General features: G+C 46.7%; 1 protein-coding gene across 3 annotated transcripts in view; it reads right to left on the reverse strand.

The window, feature by feature from the left end:
• D2HGDH (D-2-hydroxyglutarate dehydrogenase) overlaps nt 1-18,658 on the reverse strand; it is a 914,182-nt gene that overhangs the window by 260,252 nt on the left and 635,272 nt on the right. For all 3 annotated transcript variants that reach the window (XM_069213619.1, XM_069213618.1, XM_069213620.1), the window contains one exon: nt 7,584-7,752. In XM_069213619.1, the coding sequence (XP_069069720.1) occupies nt 7,584-7,752 (169 nt within the window). The remainder of the gene's footprint in view (nt 1-7,583; nt 7,753-18,658) is intronic.

Below are 18,658 nucleotides of genomic sequence, written 5' to 3' on the forward strand. Positions count from 1 at the left end.
ACACTACTGGGCCCGTGGACTGGGTGGCTGAGGTGCTTGCCTGGGTTTTACACACCGTGGCCAGAGGTGGAGGACGCGGGGGAAGGGGTAGGGAAGAGGTCAATGGTGAGGAGGAAAAACTTCTTAGGGACATTGGGCGGGAAGAGGGAGAAGGTCTGGGAGTGGAGGAAGAGGGAGAGGTTGTAGGAAGTGTCTGTCTGCTGTGTTTGGGTGCAGGTGCATGGGCTGGATGCGGTTGTGGGGTGGATGGCTGTTGGGTGTCTGAGTGCTTGCGTTTGTGTACCTTGGGAGGGGGGCACAGACACAGTGGGAGAGGACACAGGGGACGTGTGCATGGATGTTAGGGTGGTGACTGCCAGTGAGGTGTGTGTTCTGATAGGTGTGCTGGGGATGGGGGTAGTGAATGAGGATGCAGTGCATGCAGGTGTGAGTGTAGATGCAACTGAGGGGAAGGTGGAGGAGGAGGAAGAGGGAGACACAGTGGAGGCAGTGGTGTTGGTATGTCTGCATCTGGATGGTGTTTGTGTGTGTGCCTGTGAGATGAAGTGTGGTGCTTGTGTTTGTCTGTGTCACTCTTGTGTGTTGTCCCGTGTGCATGCCTGTGTTCTTGGGATAGGTTGTAATTGAGGGGAATGGGATTGGGAAGAGGAAGTTGGAGGGGGAGGGTGGAAACAGGGACAATGGCTGCCATCAGAGAGGAGGCCAGAGCCTGGATTGATCTTTGTTGGGCCGCCAAGCCAGTGTGAATGCCCTTCAGAAATGTATTGGACTGTTGCATTTGGGCTGCCAGCTCCTGGATGGCATTCACAATGGTTGACTGCCCAACAGAGGTGGATCGCAGGAGGTCAATAGCCTCCTCCCTCCTCACTCAGGGCAGCAGGGCTAACTGGGGCAGGGCCTGAGGTGCCTGGGGAGAAGGAGATGCCCACCCTCCTGGGTGAGCGGGCATGGGCTACTCGCTGAGGGGCTGCTGGGAGGAAAGTGCTGGTACGGGGGCTGGCAGCTCTACCTGTAGACGGGGTGGGCACAGAGGTGTCCGCCACCACCAGGGAGCTTCCATCGGAGGAGGTATCTGTGTCTGAACTGTCCCATCCAGTCTCCGCTGTGGTGCTCCCCTAGCCCTCCGTCCCACTGGTGCCCTCACCGTCGGTGGACTCTGCCTCCTGGGTCCTGTGGGATGCAGCTCCCTCCGTCGCTGGTGCCTCTGCTCCTCCGCCAGATGATGCTAATGCACATAAGGACAGGATGACAGAACAAGAAAGGGGGGGAGAGAGACAAAGGATACACTTGGTCAATAGCTACATCAACACTACCGTTGGTGTACACAGTACCCTCACACACAGTGAACAGCTCTATGCACTATGCATGGCACTACCAGTAAGAATGCTAGTCACCAGGGCATGGGAAGGGACACATATCGCTCACTGCAGCATACCTGGGACCCACACACCCCTGCCCAGTAGTGGATGCCTACTAGCTAGGTTGGAGGAGTATCACATCAGAGCCCTGCTCAACATGGGACCTACACTGCAGTGTCAGACATGGCCTAGGGGCACCCAGAGGCACACATCCCCCACCCGGGTACCACCCCACCATACGTAAGTAGTAATGATGGGCACAGAACTCACCCCCTTGTTGCTGCTGTGATGCCCCCAAGCGCCCATCCAGCTCCGGATAGGCCACTGCCAGTATGCGGGCCATCAGGGGGGTCAGGGTTCGACGGGCACCCCTTCCTCGTTGGGAGGCCATCCCCAGCTGTGCCTCCACCATCATCCATGGCCAGCGTCTCAGGTCCTCCCACCGTTTCCGACAGTGGGTGCTCTGCCTGCATTAGACCCCCAGGGTCCACACGTCCTTGGCAATGACTTGCTATATACCCTTCTTTTGATGGGCGCTGACCTGCAGAGGTAATATACACAGGGAAAGGTATTAGTTAGACCGTCCTGCCTGTTACACTCATCGCCCACCATAGCCCTCCCATCCCCTATGCACAGACATGGCCAAGCATACATGCTGCACACTTGCCAGGGCCCATCCATCATCCCCCCCTACATGAGGCCTTCACACACACCACTCCATGCATTCATGCCCCATGCATCGTGCTCACAGTGTACTCACCTGTTGGTCTGGAGGCCCATACAGCAGTCCATACTGGGGTAGGACCCCATCCCCCAGTCACTCCAACTCTGCTGAGGTGAAGGCAGGGGCCCTTTCCCCAGTCACACGGGCCATGGTAGGTTCCAGACACAGGTCACAGCAGCATATGCAGTGAAGGTCCCCTCCTGTTGAAGGTCAGGAAGCAAGTGAGTGAACAGATAGAAAATCGCGGTGACATCCGCAGCGGTGCATACCATCACCGCAGGCGTACATCACCATTGGCCACTATAACCCACAGGGCCCAATGATAACCAATGAGGAGTTGCACGGCGGTTCCCGACTGCCTCCCGCAACGGCGCACGACGTCACCGGATTTACCTCACTTCCACCTGCCCCTCCATAGAGGACAGACAACATTTCAAGGGGAGGGTAGACCATGAATCCTAACTGCGTCACAGATCACAACTGTACATTCCAGACATATGCCACTAATACATTAATAAATCACATCATGCATTGAACTGTAGTGGCTACAATGTACAGATTATGACCGGTTCCTCACTCTTTTGCCCCATAGATTGCAACCGCTGCGGATAAGTAGGAGATGCAGACATCCCCGTGTACAGACCTCTGGTGGACTTGGCAACAATGGAGGACAGGCACATTATACTCACCTACAGACTTGACAGGGCCACAATCACAGAGCTATGTGCCCAATTGGAGCCTGACTTGATATCTGCTATCCGTCAACCCACTGGGATCCCCCCTCTTGTGCAAGTGTTGTCTGTGCTCCATTTCTTGGCAACTGGTTCTTTCCAAGTGACAGTGGGCTTGGCAGCAGGAATGTCAAAGCCAATGTTCTCAATAGTGCTGACCAGAGTGTTGTCTGCCCTGATTAAACACATGTGAAGCTACATTGTCTTCCCCCAAGGGGAGGATTTGGCCACAGTGAAGGGTGACTTCTATGCAGTCGGACATATCCCAAACATCATTAGGGCGATTGATGGAACACATATTTCATTTGCCCCCCCGTCATAATGAACAGGTCTTCAGAATTCGTAAAAGGTTTCACTCAAAGCAGATGGGGTGTTTGGCGGACCAGTACATCTATTATGTCAATGCTAAGAATCCAGGCTCTGTGCATGATGCTTTTGTCCTGAGGAATAGCAGCATCCCAAATGTGATGGCCCAACTCCGGAGGCACAGGGTGTGGCTAATAGGTGAGCCCTGGTTCTCACCCAGTATTTGTTGGTGTATGGGCATGGTGTGGGCCATATGGCATAGTGTGTGGCTAACAGTTGTCCCTCGCAACTTGCAGGTGACTCTGGTTACCCCAACTTCTCATGGCTACTGACCCCTGTGAGGAATCCCAGGACAAGGGCAGAGGAACGTTACAATGAGACACATGGGTGAACAAGAAGGACAATAGAACGAACCTTACGCCTCCTGAAGGCCAGGTTTCGGTGCCTCCGTCTAACAGGTGGATCCCTGTGCTACTCACCCAAGAAGGTCTGCCAGATAATCGTGGCATGCTGCATGTTGCACAACCTTGCATTGAGAAGCCATGTGCCTTTTCTGCAGGAGGAGGAGGCTGGAGATGGCCGTGTGGCAGCAGTGGACCCTGTGGACAGTGAACATGAGGAAACAGTGGGACGAGGATGAGGACAACAGAACTGCAGTGATATGTCAATACTTCCAATGACACACAGGTAAGACATTGTAACTTCACATTTCGTTGACAGTTTTGTGTTTGACATTGACACTGTCAGGCTGTGAATTCCCACTTCTATGCCCACTCACTGTACGCTTTGGCAACTCTTTTTGCAGATGTTGGTGCCCCACTATCGCTCCTGGAGTGTTCACTGCAGCCAAATAAAGGTCTTTCCTATGTATACATTACTGTTCAGTTGAATTGCAATGTTTAAACCTTGTTAAGCAAATACATACTTAAATCATTTGACATACTCCATACTTGTATTTTTTCAAAGGGCATTTATTTAAGTGCTATGAAGAAAAGGGGGTAGTGCAATGGGCTGGGGTGATGATGGAGTAAAGCACAGGTGCACTGTCCAAGGGGGCTTAGGAAGTGGAGCAATGGCAGTTCAAAGTGGACAGGGTGACAGAGTGGGACACAACAGTGACATTCAGGAGAGTCTTATTTCCTGGCTGGGGTCTTGGCAATAGTCTCTGGCTTCTGCCTGGATCGCAGGGAACATTTGTGGGGTGGTTCTCCTTCTGCAGGGGGAGGGGTGCTGGTGGCCTGGTGGTCCTGTGGCAGGGCCTCCTCTCCAGGAGCGGCAGCGAAGGTGGAGGACTGTTCAGATGGCTGGCTAGTGGCAGGAACCTGCTGGTGTGACACTGCCTCCCTCATAATGGTGGTATGTCTGCCAGCACCCCAGCAATGGAGACCAGGGTGGTGTTAATGGCCTTCAAGTCCTCCCTGATCCCCTGGTACTGTCCCTCCTGCAGCTGCATGTTCTCCTGCAACTTGTCCATGATCTGGCTCAGCGTATCCTGGGAATGTTGGTATGCTCCCAGGATCGCAGTGAGTGCCTCCTGGAGAGTCGGTTCCCTGGGCCTGTCCTCCCCCTGGCGGACAGCAGTCCTCCCAGCCTCCCTGTTGTCCTGTGCCTCTGTCCCCTGAACCGTGTGCCCACTGCCACTGACCCCAGGTGCCTGATTGTCTTGGGTATGGGGAGGGCCCTGGGGTCCCTGTAGTAGTGGACACACTGTTGATTGACGTGTCTGGGGACAAAGGTATGGGCACGCTGGGTGGGTGCTTGGTATTTCCAGAGGGGGGAGGCTCTGTGGTGGTGTGTGACTGTGCCTGGGTAACCGACTGTCCAGAGGTCCCTGATGGACCAGGTTGGTCATCCAGATCCAGGCGAGCAGAGTTGCTGTCATCACTGTGGGCCTCTTCTGTGAGGAACTGGATGCTGCTGGCACCTCTTCTCTGGTGACATTGGCTGGGATACCTGTGGGGATGTACATGCAGTGTTATTATTTCTGTGTGTGACATATTGTACATGGGTGGGTGGCCCTCTATGGTTGTTATTGCCCTGGCAGCTTTTCCTTGTGTGAGTTGTTATGTGGTGGGCTAGGTGATTCTCCAGTGTGCATGCTTTAGTGATAGGTGTCCATGCAGGTCTGTGAGTGGTGTCCAAGCATTGGTGGTGCATGCTGGGCTTGGCACTGGGATGAGAGGGTTGTGATGGTGGGGTGGGGTGTGTTAGAGGTGGTGGAGTGATGGGAGTGAGGGTGGGGCGGGGGTATGTGATGGCATGCAGCTATGGGTGGGTAGTAGTAGTATAGAGTTGACTTACCAGAGTCCAGCCCTCCTCCTACTCCTGCCAGGCCCTCAGGATGCATGATTGCCAGGACTTGCTCCTCCCATGTTGTTAGTTGTGGAGGAGGAGGTGGGGGTCCACCTCCAGTCCTCTGTACAGCTAGTTGGTATCTTGCTGCCACAGAACGTACCTTCCCCCGTAGGTCTTTCCACCTCTTCTTGCCGTCATCCCTTGTTATGAGGTACTGACCCAAGTCGCTGCACCTGTGCTCCAAATAGCTGTGGCTCTACCTGGATGATTTCCTCCACCATGACCCTTAGCTCCTCCTCAGAGAATATGGGGTGTTGTTGTGGTGCCATGGGTGTAGTGTGAGTGGTGTGGGTGAGGGTGTTGGTGTGTGTGTTGTGAGGTGCGTGGGTGGTGTATAGGTGATGGTGGTATGTGGCTCTGGTTGTGTGTATACTCTTGCTAACTCTCTCTGTTGGCAATTAATTGCAGTCGCAAAGGGTTGTGGGTAATGTGGGTGCGTGTTTTATAGTGGTGTGGGTGTGGTGTGTGTAGTTTGAATTGTCCAATGTGGTGGTGTTTTTTTTTTAGTGTGTGTATTTTTAGTGTGGCGGTACGTACCGCCAATGGTTTACTGTGGTTGAATGTCCACCATGGTGATTCGTGGGTCATAATGTGGTGGGCGTTGTTCTGTTGGCTTAACAGTGTGGGTTTTGATACCGCCAGTTTATCACTGACCTTTGGTATGGCGGAGTTGTGTCTGTATAGTGACGGGTTGGGGTGTGTGTGTCATAATATGGTGAACGGATATCTGTCAGTGCGGCAGTATGTTGGCAGCAGTCAGCATGGCAGTAAATGGGATGTACCGCCAATGCCATAATGAGGGCCTAAATTTCAAATCAATAATTTAGGACAAACAATTTGTCCCTAAGTAAAGCCAATCTAATGAAATACATCATCACTGCTGCGGAACAATGATTCAGTGAAAGGGGCCCACTTACAGCAACTGGACTCCAACCCCACCCGCCACCCCCACCTGTCGGTACACTGCTTCAGAGAAGCTTCCACACAAAAAAACTGCATTCAAAATAAAGAACTATCGTACTCAAGACCACAAATCTAAATAAAGGGGCAACACTCTAGAAAGAGGATGTGACATAATAGCAGCATTGGAATCAAATGAAGGAGCAACACACCCACGGTCATATAACTCAGGGAAGGTGGGGTACACTTGCAGCCATTTGAATGCACGAACAAAGGGTCCCTACTTCACCTCCATGCAAATCAAGGGAGTGGAGGTGCACTTCCAGATGTCCTGAGTCCAGCGACAGAGGGTGTTGTTGCTCAGAGCTAAATAAATCCATTAATATGGCGTGCCTTGCTCCCACTGCCACCTAGTCCATTAGTAGGTGTTTTTAGGTTGAGCGCGCAAGCGGTCTGACCTGTTATAATTCTTGTGGGCTTTTAACCACGCTCTCTGCATGCCCATAACTATCACCCGTTTGTGGGCTTGTCTTTCAAAAATCCGTTGTTATTTTTGGTAAATGCTTTACGGTTGTCCCTCCTTGGGGTGGTTTGGTTACCCCCTTGGACATCGACCTTGTTACATGGAAAATTGCACTTTTGCCTGTACGTTTGACTGCGAGCAAACCTCTTTTTGTATTTCTCCTTCGCACTCATGCTCATGGCAGCCGTAGCGCTTTGAATCAGCTCGCTTACGTCAAGTGTCTTACTTTTAATTTTCAATTTAAGTGGCAAGAAAAGTCCTGTTAGGAATTTACAATGTTAACAGTTCTAACTCGAGCAAACGCAAGACCCATTGCATTGGCAATGCTTGTTTTGTTTTGCTCATAAACCTGAGAAGATGGCGAGAGGGTTTCCTGCTCTGACCCATGCCTACAAAATGAAAGAAGATATTGAGTTGAAAGCCACGGTAGCCTATTGAGTGTCAAATGCTCACCACCATGCAAACCTTTGGCTAAGAGAGAGGTGTAGCAGGGCTCTTACTGTGGATCTCACACATACAGATGCAACTACCTTACCAAAGAAAGGATAGAGCAAAACAGTGTCTCCCATACGCATCCTTTTTTCACATCCTGTCAGTCAAAAAGCTTAAGATGAGAAACAGGGAAACGTACATTTACTACCAAGTACGTTCCTAAAGCAAAGATGGGGAAGCGGGTATGAAATTACCTAAAAATGCTACCTTTACAGAGGCTGGTTTTCGCGGGCACAATATTGACACAGCAGTGATGACACCCAAGGTTCCTTCAGAACCTATGAACAGTTGCTTCAGGTCGTAGCCTGTGTTGTCCTTTCTTAGGGAGGTAAGGCAATTCAGTAAAGTGCCATCTGCTAGGACCTAGAAATCAACAACAGAGAAACAATTATGCACCATAATGTTCACCTACAAGAAAAAGGGCACACACTGTACACAAAACAAGCTGGAATGTACTATCTACAACTAGAGAGAAATAATATTAAAGGCTGTATGACATCGCACACTCATAAAAGAAAGCAAGTTCTAGAACAGGATTCTCAACTTTAGTAAGACATTAAAATGACATCATTTAAACATTGGAGCTTTTGCTTGAGAAGAGTTCTCATGAAACGACTCTGAAGACCATATTTAAGTCTGATTCAAATAAATCAGCATGAAAATATTAAAAGAAAGGGAAGAGTTGAAACAGAATGAATCAAAAGACTATGACTCAGATATGTCAATGAGGACATGTTCATTATTTTAAAATTTTGCATTACAAAATCTATGCTAAAACAAGGCTCTACCAACCAGTAAACATAAATGGAGACTCATTAAAAAACAGAATTGAAAGGTCCTCAATGGAGGAAGTCCTTCGGTTTTCATGACTGCCACCTCTGGAGCTCTATAGCCTATTGATATCATACCTCAGTAAATCTACTGTCTTTCAGAGGAATTCTGAAGACTTACCGGGTTGGGTAATTATAAAGTGTTAACATGACTCTGGGTTCTACTAACAAAATAAGTGCTGATGATTATGATGGCTAAGTGCCATGTTTCTAGTCCTGAAAACGTTTTTTTATAGCAAATATTTTAATGATTTTAAAGAAAGTAACAAGCATGTACAAAGTGTACAGCGTAATTGCTAATATCTGTCGAGGTATAGGTTCACACATTGGCATCAAATCAGACTATTTTTCATCTGTATTCTTGCAGAATTCCAAAATAATACCAACAATACCCCTAATTCTCTTGTTTTTACAGGGGCGACCCTTAGATCTGTGTGCCAAGCTTGCACAGTTGCTTTCTGATTTGTAAGTGTCTTGTAATGGAAAAGCTTGTGCTGATTCTGCCTTAGATGTATCCGTCTTTGAGGGAGGGAAGCTTGCACTGTTCTGCTATAGGTGTGTTCTATGAACAGCCGGTGTTTCCACACTTCCGTTGTATCTTATAAAAACAAAGGATATATATATATATATACACACACACACACACACATACATACAGTGAACAAACTTTCATAAAATGCCCCATGAACCAATGACTTGTACAAAATTTGAAGACAGATACCTATAGTCCTATGGGAAGTGACTGACCACTTAGGGGCAAAACCCAATAAAAACTTTAGGTAAATCGGTCGGTGAGTGCTTGATTTCTTGCCTCGCTACCTAAAGTATTTTTGTGTGTTTATCTTCGGGCTTGAGCTACTCCCTTGGGTTACACAGTGGACTACTGATTATAGATTTAAAAAATGAGCAATGCGATGGACAGGGAGAAAATGGCTGATGATTTATTTAAGAACTTAAGTACAGGTATTACGGTAGGCCAATCTTTAAGCAAGCGTAGTATTAGAACAAATGAGGGACTCAGGGAGAAGTTTGTGTAGTTGGAGAACTCATATAGGCAGAAATGTCCAAATGGTAGGATACCACCACATTGAAACAGAGTATTATACTTAACAGGATCCCGAGATGCCTTAGGTCTCAAATTTTACCAATATATGATGAGTCTGAGGAGGATTTACTTGCATGATGAAAGAAAGAACTTATGAATAGTTCTATGAATCTAATTAATATTTTTATTGAAAATGCAGACAGAAAGATAGCTATACTTTTGGCAGGGACTTAACTAGTTGAACAAGAAATCAAAGCATTTAATTTGCCTGAACCTACAAAAAAGAATGATGCAATTTTGAAGGATGTAATTTGAAAACTTCAGGAGGAAACAAAACAACGCGAGGAAACTTAAAAAGAATGAGATAGATTACAATAGTGGGAGGGTGTTCACTTTCGCCAAATGTTTTGACCATTTGATTAAGAAGATGATTGACCTAAGAGTAGTCAGGGCTCCTCTACAGCCATTGCAGTGTCCAATCCTTCAAGTAGTTTGTCCATCAGTGACAATGAGGCTGCAGGTGAAGGGACCTCTAACAGCAGTGAGGAAAGCACTTTTTTAAAGGAAGTGATTTGCATAAGATTTGGAAACAGGGATATGAATTGTAGAACAAAGACAAAATAAATACATGGGTCAGAAGGGGAACCACAGGAAAAGGGACAAGGAGAAAAGTGGGGTATGCAGACCCAATCATGGAAAAAGACTAAATCAGGAATTTTCCTAGAAAGATGAGTCACGATGTGAATGTGGTTTAATTTTCTAATGTAATATTGACTCCAGATATGTACTCAGTGCTTAAACATGGTTTAAAATTATTGTTGTGCACAACATTGTAATCTATGTGAAGTAAAAATTGATTTGCACAGATTTGTACATCTTTTGAAACTTATGAAGTTCTTTACTATGCACCCACATAAGAACAGATCCAGTACGGAAGTCCTGGTACTGAGGGATTTGACTATACAAGATGTACATGATACCCCTACCCTTCTGTCTTTGACTGACCATGAGGAAGATCCCCTCACGAAGAGCAGGTTATTAATAGACTTGGAACTGAGTAAGGACTTACATGTGGATAGCGGTTTAAAGGCTAGGGATACATGGGCTCCCCAGCTGACCTCTAGCAATAGTATTGATTTGTTTTACAAGGCTGTCAATTTAGAATTGGACAAGTGGACTGATGACGTACGTCCGAGAATTAAAGTGTTCTTTCAGGACAACCTAATTTGGGGTGAACATACTGCTTTGAAGACATTACAACACAATAAAGATTTGATTGGGTGGATGGCATACAAGGATGGGAACATTGTTTTGCTAAACTAAATGGATTATGAAAGTGAGGTGTACTCCCAACTGGAAGTTATTATTCATTATGAGATACTGGATAACAACCCTATACCTATGGTTACTGAAATGGTAAAAGAGAAACTTAAGGTTTGGCAAGACCAGGAGTTACTTAGTGAAGATGGGCATTTCTATCTATTGACTGACCATCCACATTACCCATGTTTATACAATTTACCTAAAGTGCACAAGCATTTACAGTTCCCTCCGGAGAGACCAATAGTAACCGGAATAGGGAGTCCTACAGAACGAGTAACAAAATATGTGGATGTTTTTCTAAGACCATTTGTGATGAACTTTGCATCCTACATTCAAGATACTAAATATATTTTCAATTTATTGCAGGGTGTTACTTGGGTACCTGGTATGATTATGGTGACCATGGATGTGGTCTCTCTATATACCAATATTTCACATGATTTAGGCAGCAAGGCACTGAGATATTGTCTCAACACCCAACCTGTTGAGTATCTGGATCAAACAGAGATGCTATTGGACATGACAAAACTCATTCTGGAGATCAATGTTTATCAGTTCAATGGTACTTGGTACAAAGAGTTACTCAGGACAGCGATGGGTTCCAGGTTTGCTCCACCTTTTGCTAATGTGTTTACGGAATGGTTTGAGGCAGAGTGGATTTGGGACCATAAACAAGTAAGATGAATAGACTATTTATTACTGGGGAAGGTACATAGACAATTGTTTTATGATTTGGATAGGTGACTGAGTTACTAAATTACTTTCTCACTCATCTGAATGATAATGATCGCAAAATGCCCATTACTTTAGAATACAGCATGGAATGTATGGTATTCCTGGATGTAGAATTATTTATTCAGGATACAAAGATTTGCAGTAGAATATACAGGAAGAAGATCTCTTGCAGCTCACTTTTACATGGTACTTGTTCTCATCCCAAGGCTCAAATTAAGTCACTCCTTATGGTGAAATGTTGAGGGCTCGTAGAAATTGCAGTGTACATGATGAATTTAATAAGCCCTTTCTGATTTAGAACAGCATTTTATTAACAGGGGGTATGATGTGTGTAGGAGGCAGGCCTGGCTTATAGTGGGTATCTGATGGTACTTACACCTTGTGCCAGGTCCAGTTATCCCGTATTAGTAGGTTAGTAGTGTTCTAGCAGCTTAGGCTGATAGAGGTAGCTATAGCAGAGCAGCTTAGGCTGGACTAGGAGACATGCAAAGCTCCTACTATACCACTTATATCATATAGCACTATGGGGGTCATTTTGACCTCAGCGGTCTTTTGGCAAGACCGCCGAGGGATCGCCGTGCTGAAGACTGCCAGTGGTGGCGGTTTTCCGCTCAGCGTATTATGACTGTTGGCAGCTCTCCGTCCTTTTTCGGACTGAGAGCCGCCAACAGCCATACCGCCACATCAACAGAACATCGTCAACCGAATCACGTCCTGTGATTCAGTGTGGCGGTGTTCTGTTGACAGTGTGGTGTCAGTGGAGCAGCCCCCATGGATCCCGTCCCCTCCCAGAGGATCGACGGACCAGGTAAGTTGATCGTCCGATAGGGGAGGGGGTGGGCGGGTGTTGTGTGTTGTATGCATGCATGGGGGTGTGCGTGTGTGTATGTAGTGGGGGGGTGTGAGTGCGTGTATGCTTGCGGGGGTGTTGTGAGTTTGGTAATGAGTGTGTGTATGTCTGTAGGTATGTCTGTATAGTTGTGTGCGTGTATGTTTGAATGTGGGTGTGCGTGTCTGACTGTGTGTAAATGTTGACATGTATGTCGGTGTGTGTGCGTGTATGTGTGTTGGTGGTGCCTGCGTGTGTGTCGTGTGTGAATGAGTGATGTGATGTTGGGGGTCGAGTTGGGGAGGGGGGTCCTGCCACCTTTGGGGGGTGGCAGGGGTGGTGGGGGGTGTCGGGGTGGGGGGGGTGGGGAAGACCCCTATCAGTGCCAGGGAAGGTATTCTGTGGCACTGATAGTGCTTACCACCATGGATTTCATGGCGGCTCCAAACCGCATGAAATCCATGGCGGTCAGCCGGGTCAAAATACCGCCGGCGGTATAGTGACGACCGCCGGGCTGGAGACCCAGGTCTCCAGCCCAGGGGTCGTCTCCGCTCTGGCGGGCGGAACGGAGAAGAGGCGGATGACCATGGCGGTAACCGCCATGGTCATAATTGCAAAAATTTGACCGCCAGCCTGTTGCCGGTCTTACCGTCGCTTCTCCGCCGTCCGCCAGGGTCGTAATGACCGCCTATATCATAAGAAACACAATACTCAGAGTTACTAAAAAAAAAAGGTACTTTATTTTAGTGACAATATGCCAAAAGTACCTCACAGGATATACTCCCTTAGGAGGTAAGTAAAATACACAAAATATACACACAAACCAAAATCAGGTAAGTAAACAGTTAGAAAAGTAGTGCAAACACTGTAGGACACAATAGACTGCAATAGGAGACAATAGGCCTAGGGGCAACACAAACCATATACTCCAAAAGTGGAATGCGAACCACAAATGGACCCCAGGCCTAGTGTAATGTGTAGAGGGTTGCTGGGAGTGTAAGAAAACACTAAGGGTGTCCAAGATACCTCACCCCAAGACCCTAAAAAGTAGGAGTAAAGTTCCTCTACTATCCCAGAAAGACAGTAAAGTTGAGATAGGGGATTCTGCAAAGGCAACAACTGACTGCAAAGCAATGAAGACGGATTCCTGGACCTGAGGACCTGTAAAGGAAGGGGACCAAGTACAAGAGTCACGCAAGTGTCCAGGGGGGGCAGGAGCCCACTAAACCTTGGATGAAGGTGCAAAATGGCTGCCTCCGGGTGGAAGAAGCTGAAGATTCTGCAACAACCGAAGATGCCAGGAACTTCTCCTTTGCACAGAAGATGTCCCACGGCGTGCTGAAGGATGCAGAGTTGTTTCCATGCAGAAAGACCGTACACAAGCCTTGCTAGCTGCAAGAGTTGCAGTCGAAGATAATGGGTGCTGTCTGGCCCCAGGAAGGACCCGGAGGTCGCCCCTTGGAGGAGGAGACAGAGGGGGCACTCAGCAGCACAGAGAGCCCATGAGGAAGCAGGCAGCACCCGCAGAAGCACTTGAACAGGCGTTCAAGAAATCTGAGCACGGCGGTCGTCTCAACACAACAAAAGAGGGTCCCACGAAGCCAGTGGTCAACTCAGCGAGTTGAGCAATGCAGAACGGAGTGCTGGAGACCTGGGCTATTCTGTGCACAAAGGATTCTTTGCAAAAGTGCACAGAAGCCCTAGCAGCTGCAGATCACGCAGTACACAGGATTACTGTCTGGCATGGGGAGGCAACGACTTACCTCCACCAAATTTGGACAGAAGGACCACTGGACTGTCGGGGTCACTTGGATCCAGCTCCTGTGTTCCAGGGACCACACTCGTCAAGATGAGAGGGGACCCAGAGGTCGGGTGATGCAGAAGTTTGGTGCCTGCGTTAGCAGGGGGAAGATTCCATTGACCCACGGGAGATTTATTCTTGGCTTCCAGTGCAGGGTGAAGGCAGACAGCCCTCAGAGCATGCAACACCAGGAAACAGTTGAGAAAGCAGGCAGGATTAGGCGCTACAATGTTGCTGGTAGTCTTCTTGCTACTTTGTTGCGGTTTTGCAGGCATCCTGGAGCAGTCAGCGGTCAATCCTTGGCAGAAGTTGAAGAAAGAGACGCAGAGGAACTCTGGTGAGCTCTTGCATTCGTTATCTGACAAGAAACCCACAGGAGAGACCCTAAATAGCCCTCAGAGGAGGATTGGCTACCTAACCAGGTAAGAGCCTATTAGGAGGGGTCTCTGACGTCATCTGCTGGCACTGGCCACTCAGAGGTCTCCATTGTGCCCTCACACCTCTGCATTCAAGATGGCAGAGGTTTGGGACACACTGGAGGAGCGCTGGGCACCACCCCTGGGGTGGTGATGGACAGGGGAGTCGTCACTCCCCTTCCCTTTGTCCAGTTCCGCGCCAGAGCAGGGGCTAGGGGCTCCCTGAACTGGTGTAGACTGGCTTATGCAAGGAGGGCACCATATGTGCCCTTCAAAGCATTTCTAGAGGCTGGGGGAGGCTACTCCTCCCCAGCCTTTCACACCTATTTCCAAAGGGAGAGGGTGTAACACCCTTTCTCAGAGGAAATCCTTTGTTCTGCCTTCCTGGGACTGGGCTGTCCAGACCCCAGAAGGGCAGAAACCTGTGTGAGAGTTGGCAGCAGCGGTAGCTGCAGAGAAAACCCCAGAGAGCTAGTTTGGCAGTAACCGGGGTCCATGCTGGAGTCCCGGGGATGCATGGGATTGGCACCCCAATATCAGATTTGGCTTCGGGGGACAATTCCATGATCTTAGACATGTTACATGGCCATGTTCGGAGTTACCATTGTAAAGCTACATATAGGTATTGACCTATATGTAATGCACGCGTGTAAAGGTGTCCCCGCACTCACAAAGTCCGGGGAAATTGCCCTGAACAATGTGGGGGCACCTTGGCTAGTGCCAGGGTTCCCTCACACTCAGTAACTTTGCACCTAACCTTCACCAAGTGAGGGTTAGACATACAGGTGACTTATAAGTTACTTATGTGCAGTGTAAAATGGCTGTGAAATAACATGGACGTTATGTCACTCAGGTTGCAGTGGCAGTCCAGTGTAAGAATTGTCTGAGCTCCCTATGGGTGGCAAAAGAAATGCTGCAGCCCATAGGGATCTCCTGGAACCCTAATACCCTGGGTACTTAGGTACCACATACTAGGGAATTATAAGGGTGTTCCAGTGTGCCAATCAGAATTGGTGAAAGTAGTCACTACCCTGCAGTGACAATTTAAAGAACAGAGAGAGCATAAACACTGAGGTTCTGGTTAGAAGAGCCTCAGTGATACAGTTAGGCACCACACAGGGAACACATTTAGGCCACAAACTATGAGCACTGGGGTCCTGACTAGCAGGATCCCAGTGACACAGGCAAAAACAAACTGACACACAAGTAAAAATGGGGGTTACATGCCAGGCAAGATGGTACTTTCCTACAATGTGTCTGTGTAAAAAAAGCTAAAATGAGAACTTGTCATATTATAAAAATGTCTACACTTAAGCCTAAATGGAAAGTTACTAGAGATACTTCAGATAAAATGCACCTTTTGACAAGTTTCTATCCTGATTCGGGTAAACTATACAGTATTCTGAAGAAACACAGGCATCTTCTGATTTCCGTAAGACTCTACAACCCTACTTTTCAGTAACACCCAGTGTAACTTTTAGAAGAGGCAAAATGTTAGCCAATATGATTAGTCCAAATTACCCACACACGCCTGTACAAAAGGATTGGCTAATTGAGTACAAGAGGCTTTTAAAGCTGTGGACACTGTAATGTATGTAGATGGGCACTGGATAAGACCATGTATTTTGACTACAACGATACAGGCATGTGTTCTATTTCCATGCATATTGACTGTAGTACAAGATCTGTAGTCTATGTTAATATCTGTCAATGCCAAAAAATGTATGTAGTAAGTACAATTAGGCCATTCAAGGAACGGATGGCTGAACACTTACAAGCTTTAAAAAAAAATTATATGAAGTATCTGGTTGTTTTACACACTCTTGATTATGAGGCACGAGGTATGCAACAAAACTTTAGATTTCATGGAATTGATCAAATTAAAAGCAATGTAATGGGTGGCAATACAGAACTCAAGCTTAGGCATAATGAAATTAAGATTGGCGGAACGCGGCCTCAACATTGATAAAAAATTATAATACTTCTTAGGAGATTAGATGTCTGTGCTTGCTCTATTTATTAAGGATTGTCTGTCCTGTGATCTGTGCAATTCATGTTACTGATGATGTGTTGTATCATTGTCTTTAGGAGTGAAAGATACACATATTATGACTACACAGTTTCCCATGCCCTAATATTGAGATATATTTTGTATTTATTATGATTGTTATTGGTCTATCCCTTGCTCATAATATGGATGATGTTGTTATACATACTAGGGCGTGACTACTACTAGTGGGAAACTGTTGAACATATGAAATCAAGATTTACTGTGTAATGACCTTTCTTCTTTTTTCTCACCCTGGATACTCTTGGGGATTTATTCACTGAATTGAATCTTTCTGTTTGTCACTCTTTTGGATTTTCACATGAATTTTTCTTCTTTAGTGATGCAAGAGAGATCATTAATCTATATTTGAATTTCAGTAAACACAGGTGCTATTGCAAGTATGCTACCTTGATCTCTTCATAATTACCCTCATGAATACATAACTAGAGATTGTAGTATATTCATGCTAGGCTATGAGATTGATTCTACAGGATCTTTGGATTTTGTGAGAGGTATAATATGGAGAATTCTGAGACTGTTAATTGTATTAGGTAGATTCATGGTTCATAGTACGGTATGACATGTTATGAATAGTGTTTATACGGCTAATCAGATCTTCTTGCTTAAGAACATATAATTTGTTTGGTTATATATCTGGTTACTATCTTTTCCAATGTTTTTGTTGTTGTTTAGAATGATATGTATAAGTCACCCAACACGAAGGCTCTGTGGAGGGATATTACAGGAGTATACTTTAAGATGGCTGCCGCATCCTTCGGCCCATTACGTGATCGAGATGGAAGAAAGTGTATAGAGGCTGTTCATACAGATATGAAGATTGCATCAGACATAATAATATATTTGGTATGTTCATATGATAGGGGACGCTTGTTTCAAATATGGTTTTCGATGGCTACGGAATAAAAGCACTAAGAAGTCTTACCAATATTGAGACTGGACACTGACTTACATTGGAACTTTGAGTGCTCAGAGCTTACTGTATTCATGTATTCACTTACGGGCAATATTCAATTGTTGAAACATGACGTTTGAGAATATAAACAGGGTCCGTTTGCTTGACAGTCCTTTTTTTAATCTTGTGGTACGGAGACACCAGTAAAAACCTATTATTTGTTCAATCACACAATTTTGATATAGCCTTGACCGTTTAAAAAAAGAAGAACCTAAATGTTGACATAACCTCACCCAAAATATGGAACGCATACCAAGAAGACAGTTCAACAAGTGAACATCAATACTTTATTGTGCTTCCTAGCGTTAGATGTGGAACCCACTGATGAAGCATACCACGCAAGGTAGTTGATGGTTCATCATCTTATGAGTACACTAATGTATGTTAAGCCTATAAGTGCGGGTGTGTGCCAATGGCACACAGTGGGGAGGAATCTAAGGGATCCTTCGGTCTGAGCACCAGAGGATTAAAAAAAAATCTTTTTTAAAAGGGTAGGCTGACGTGACAGGTTCACCACCGGAACTGGAAGAAGGAGCAGGTAAGTACTCTCTCCACTCCGGTGGGGAGAAAAAACCATCCCCCCATGCTTCAGAGAAGTCTCACTGGAAATGAGAGAGTCTCCCCTTTCCAATGAGGTCTTTCTGAAACAATTTCCTGACAGTGGACCACAGGCATGCCGCGATCCACTGCCAGAAAACCCACTAGACACCAAGGAAAGTGATTGGGGCCTTTGGCCCTCGTGGTGCACTCATTCTTAAAAAAAGAAAGGGGATTTTCCCTCTGGTGGGGGCACAATCACTCTCCCTCGGGAATTACAAAAACATTTTTAAAAAGTGAAATTGATTAAGTGGGGTTGGCCCTCAAGGTGACAGGCAGGACCTCCCTAGGGGCACAAAACCTTTTTTTTTAAAGTGGTTTTTTCTCCTGGGGACGGGTGTAATCAGGATGTAAAAAAAATATATTTTTTTTTTAATGTGAAATTGTCAGGGGGGGCTTTTTTGGGGAAATGGGTTTTTCCTGGGAGCCGATTGCAGCTCCCCTAGGAGGAACACACATATTTCCAAAAAAATTTAAAAGTTATATAGTAGGGGTGTTTGGCCCTGAAGGCATTAGTTGATCTTCTTTGGGGCCCTATGATTTTATAAATGTAAATTTCAATTGCCCCCCAACCTTCCAGCCCTCCCCCCCACCCCTGCCCCTGGGAGAACACACACACACACACATACACACACACACAAGCCTCACAAGACACTTGGCAACAATTTAT

This window comes from Pleurodeles waltl, chromosome 11, assembly GCF_031143425.1.
Source record: "Pleurodeles waltl isolate 20211129_DDA chromosome 11, aPleWal1.hap1.20221129, whole genome shotgun sequence".
Taxonomy (NCBI): Eukaryota; Metazoa; Chordata; class Amphibia; order Caudata; family Salamandridae; genus Pleurodeles; species Pleurodeles waltl.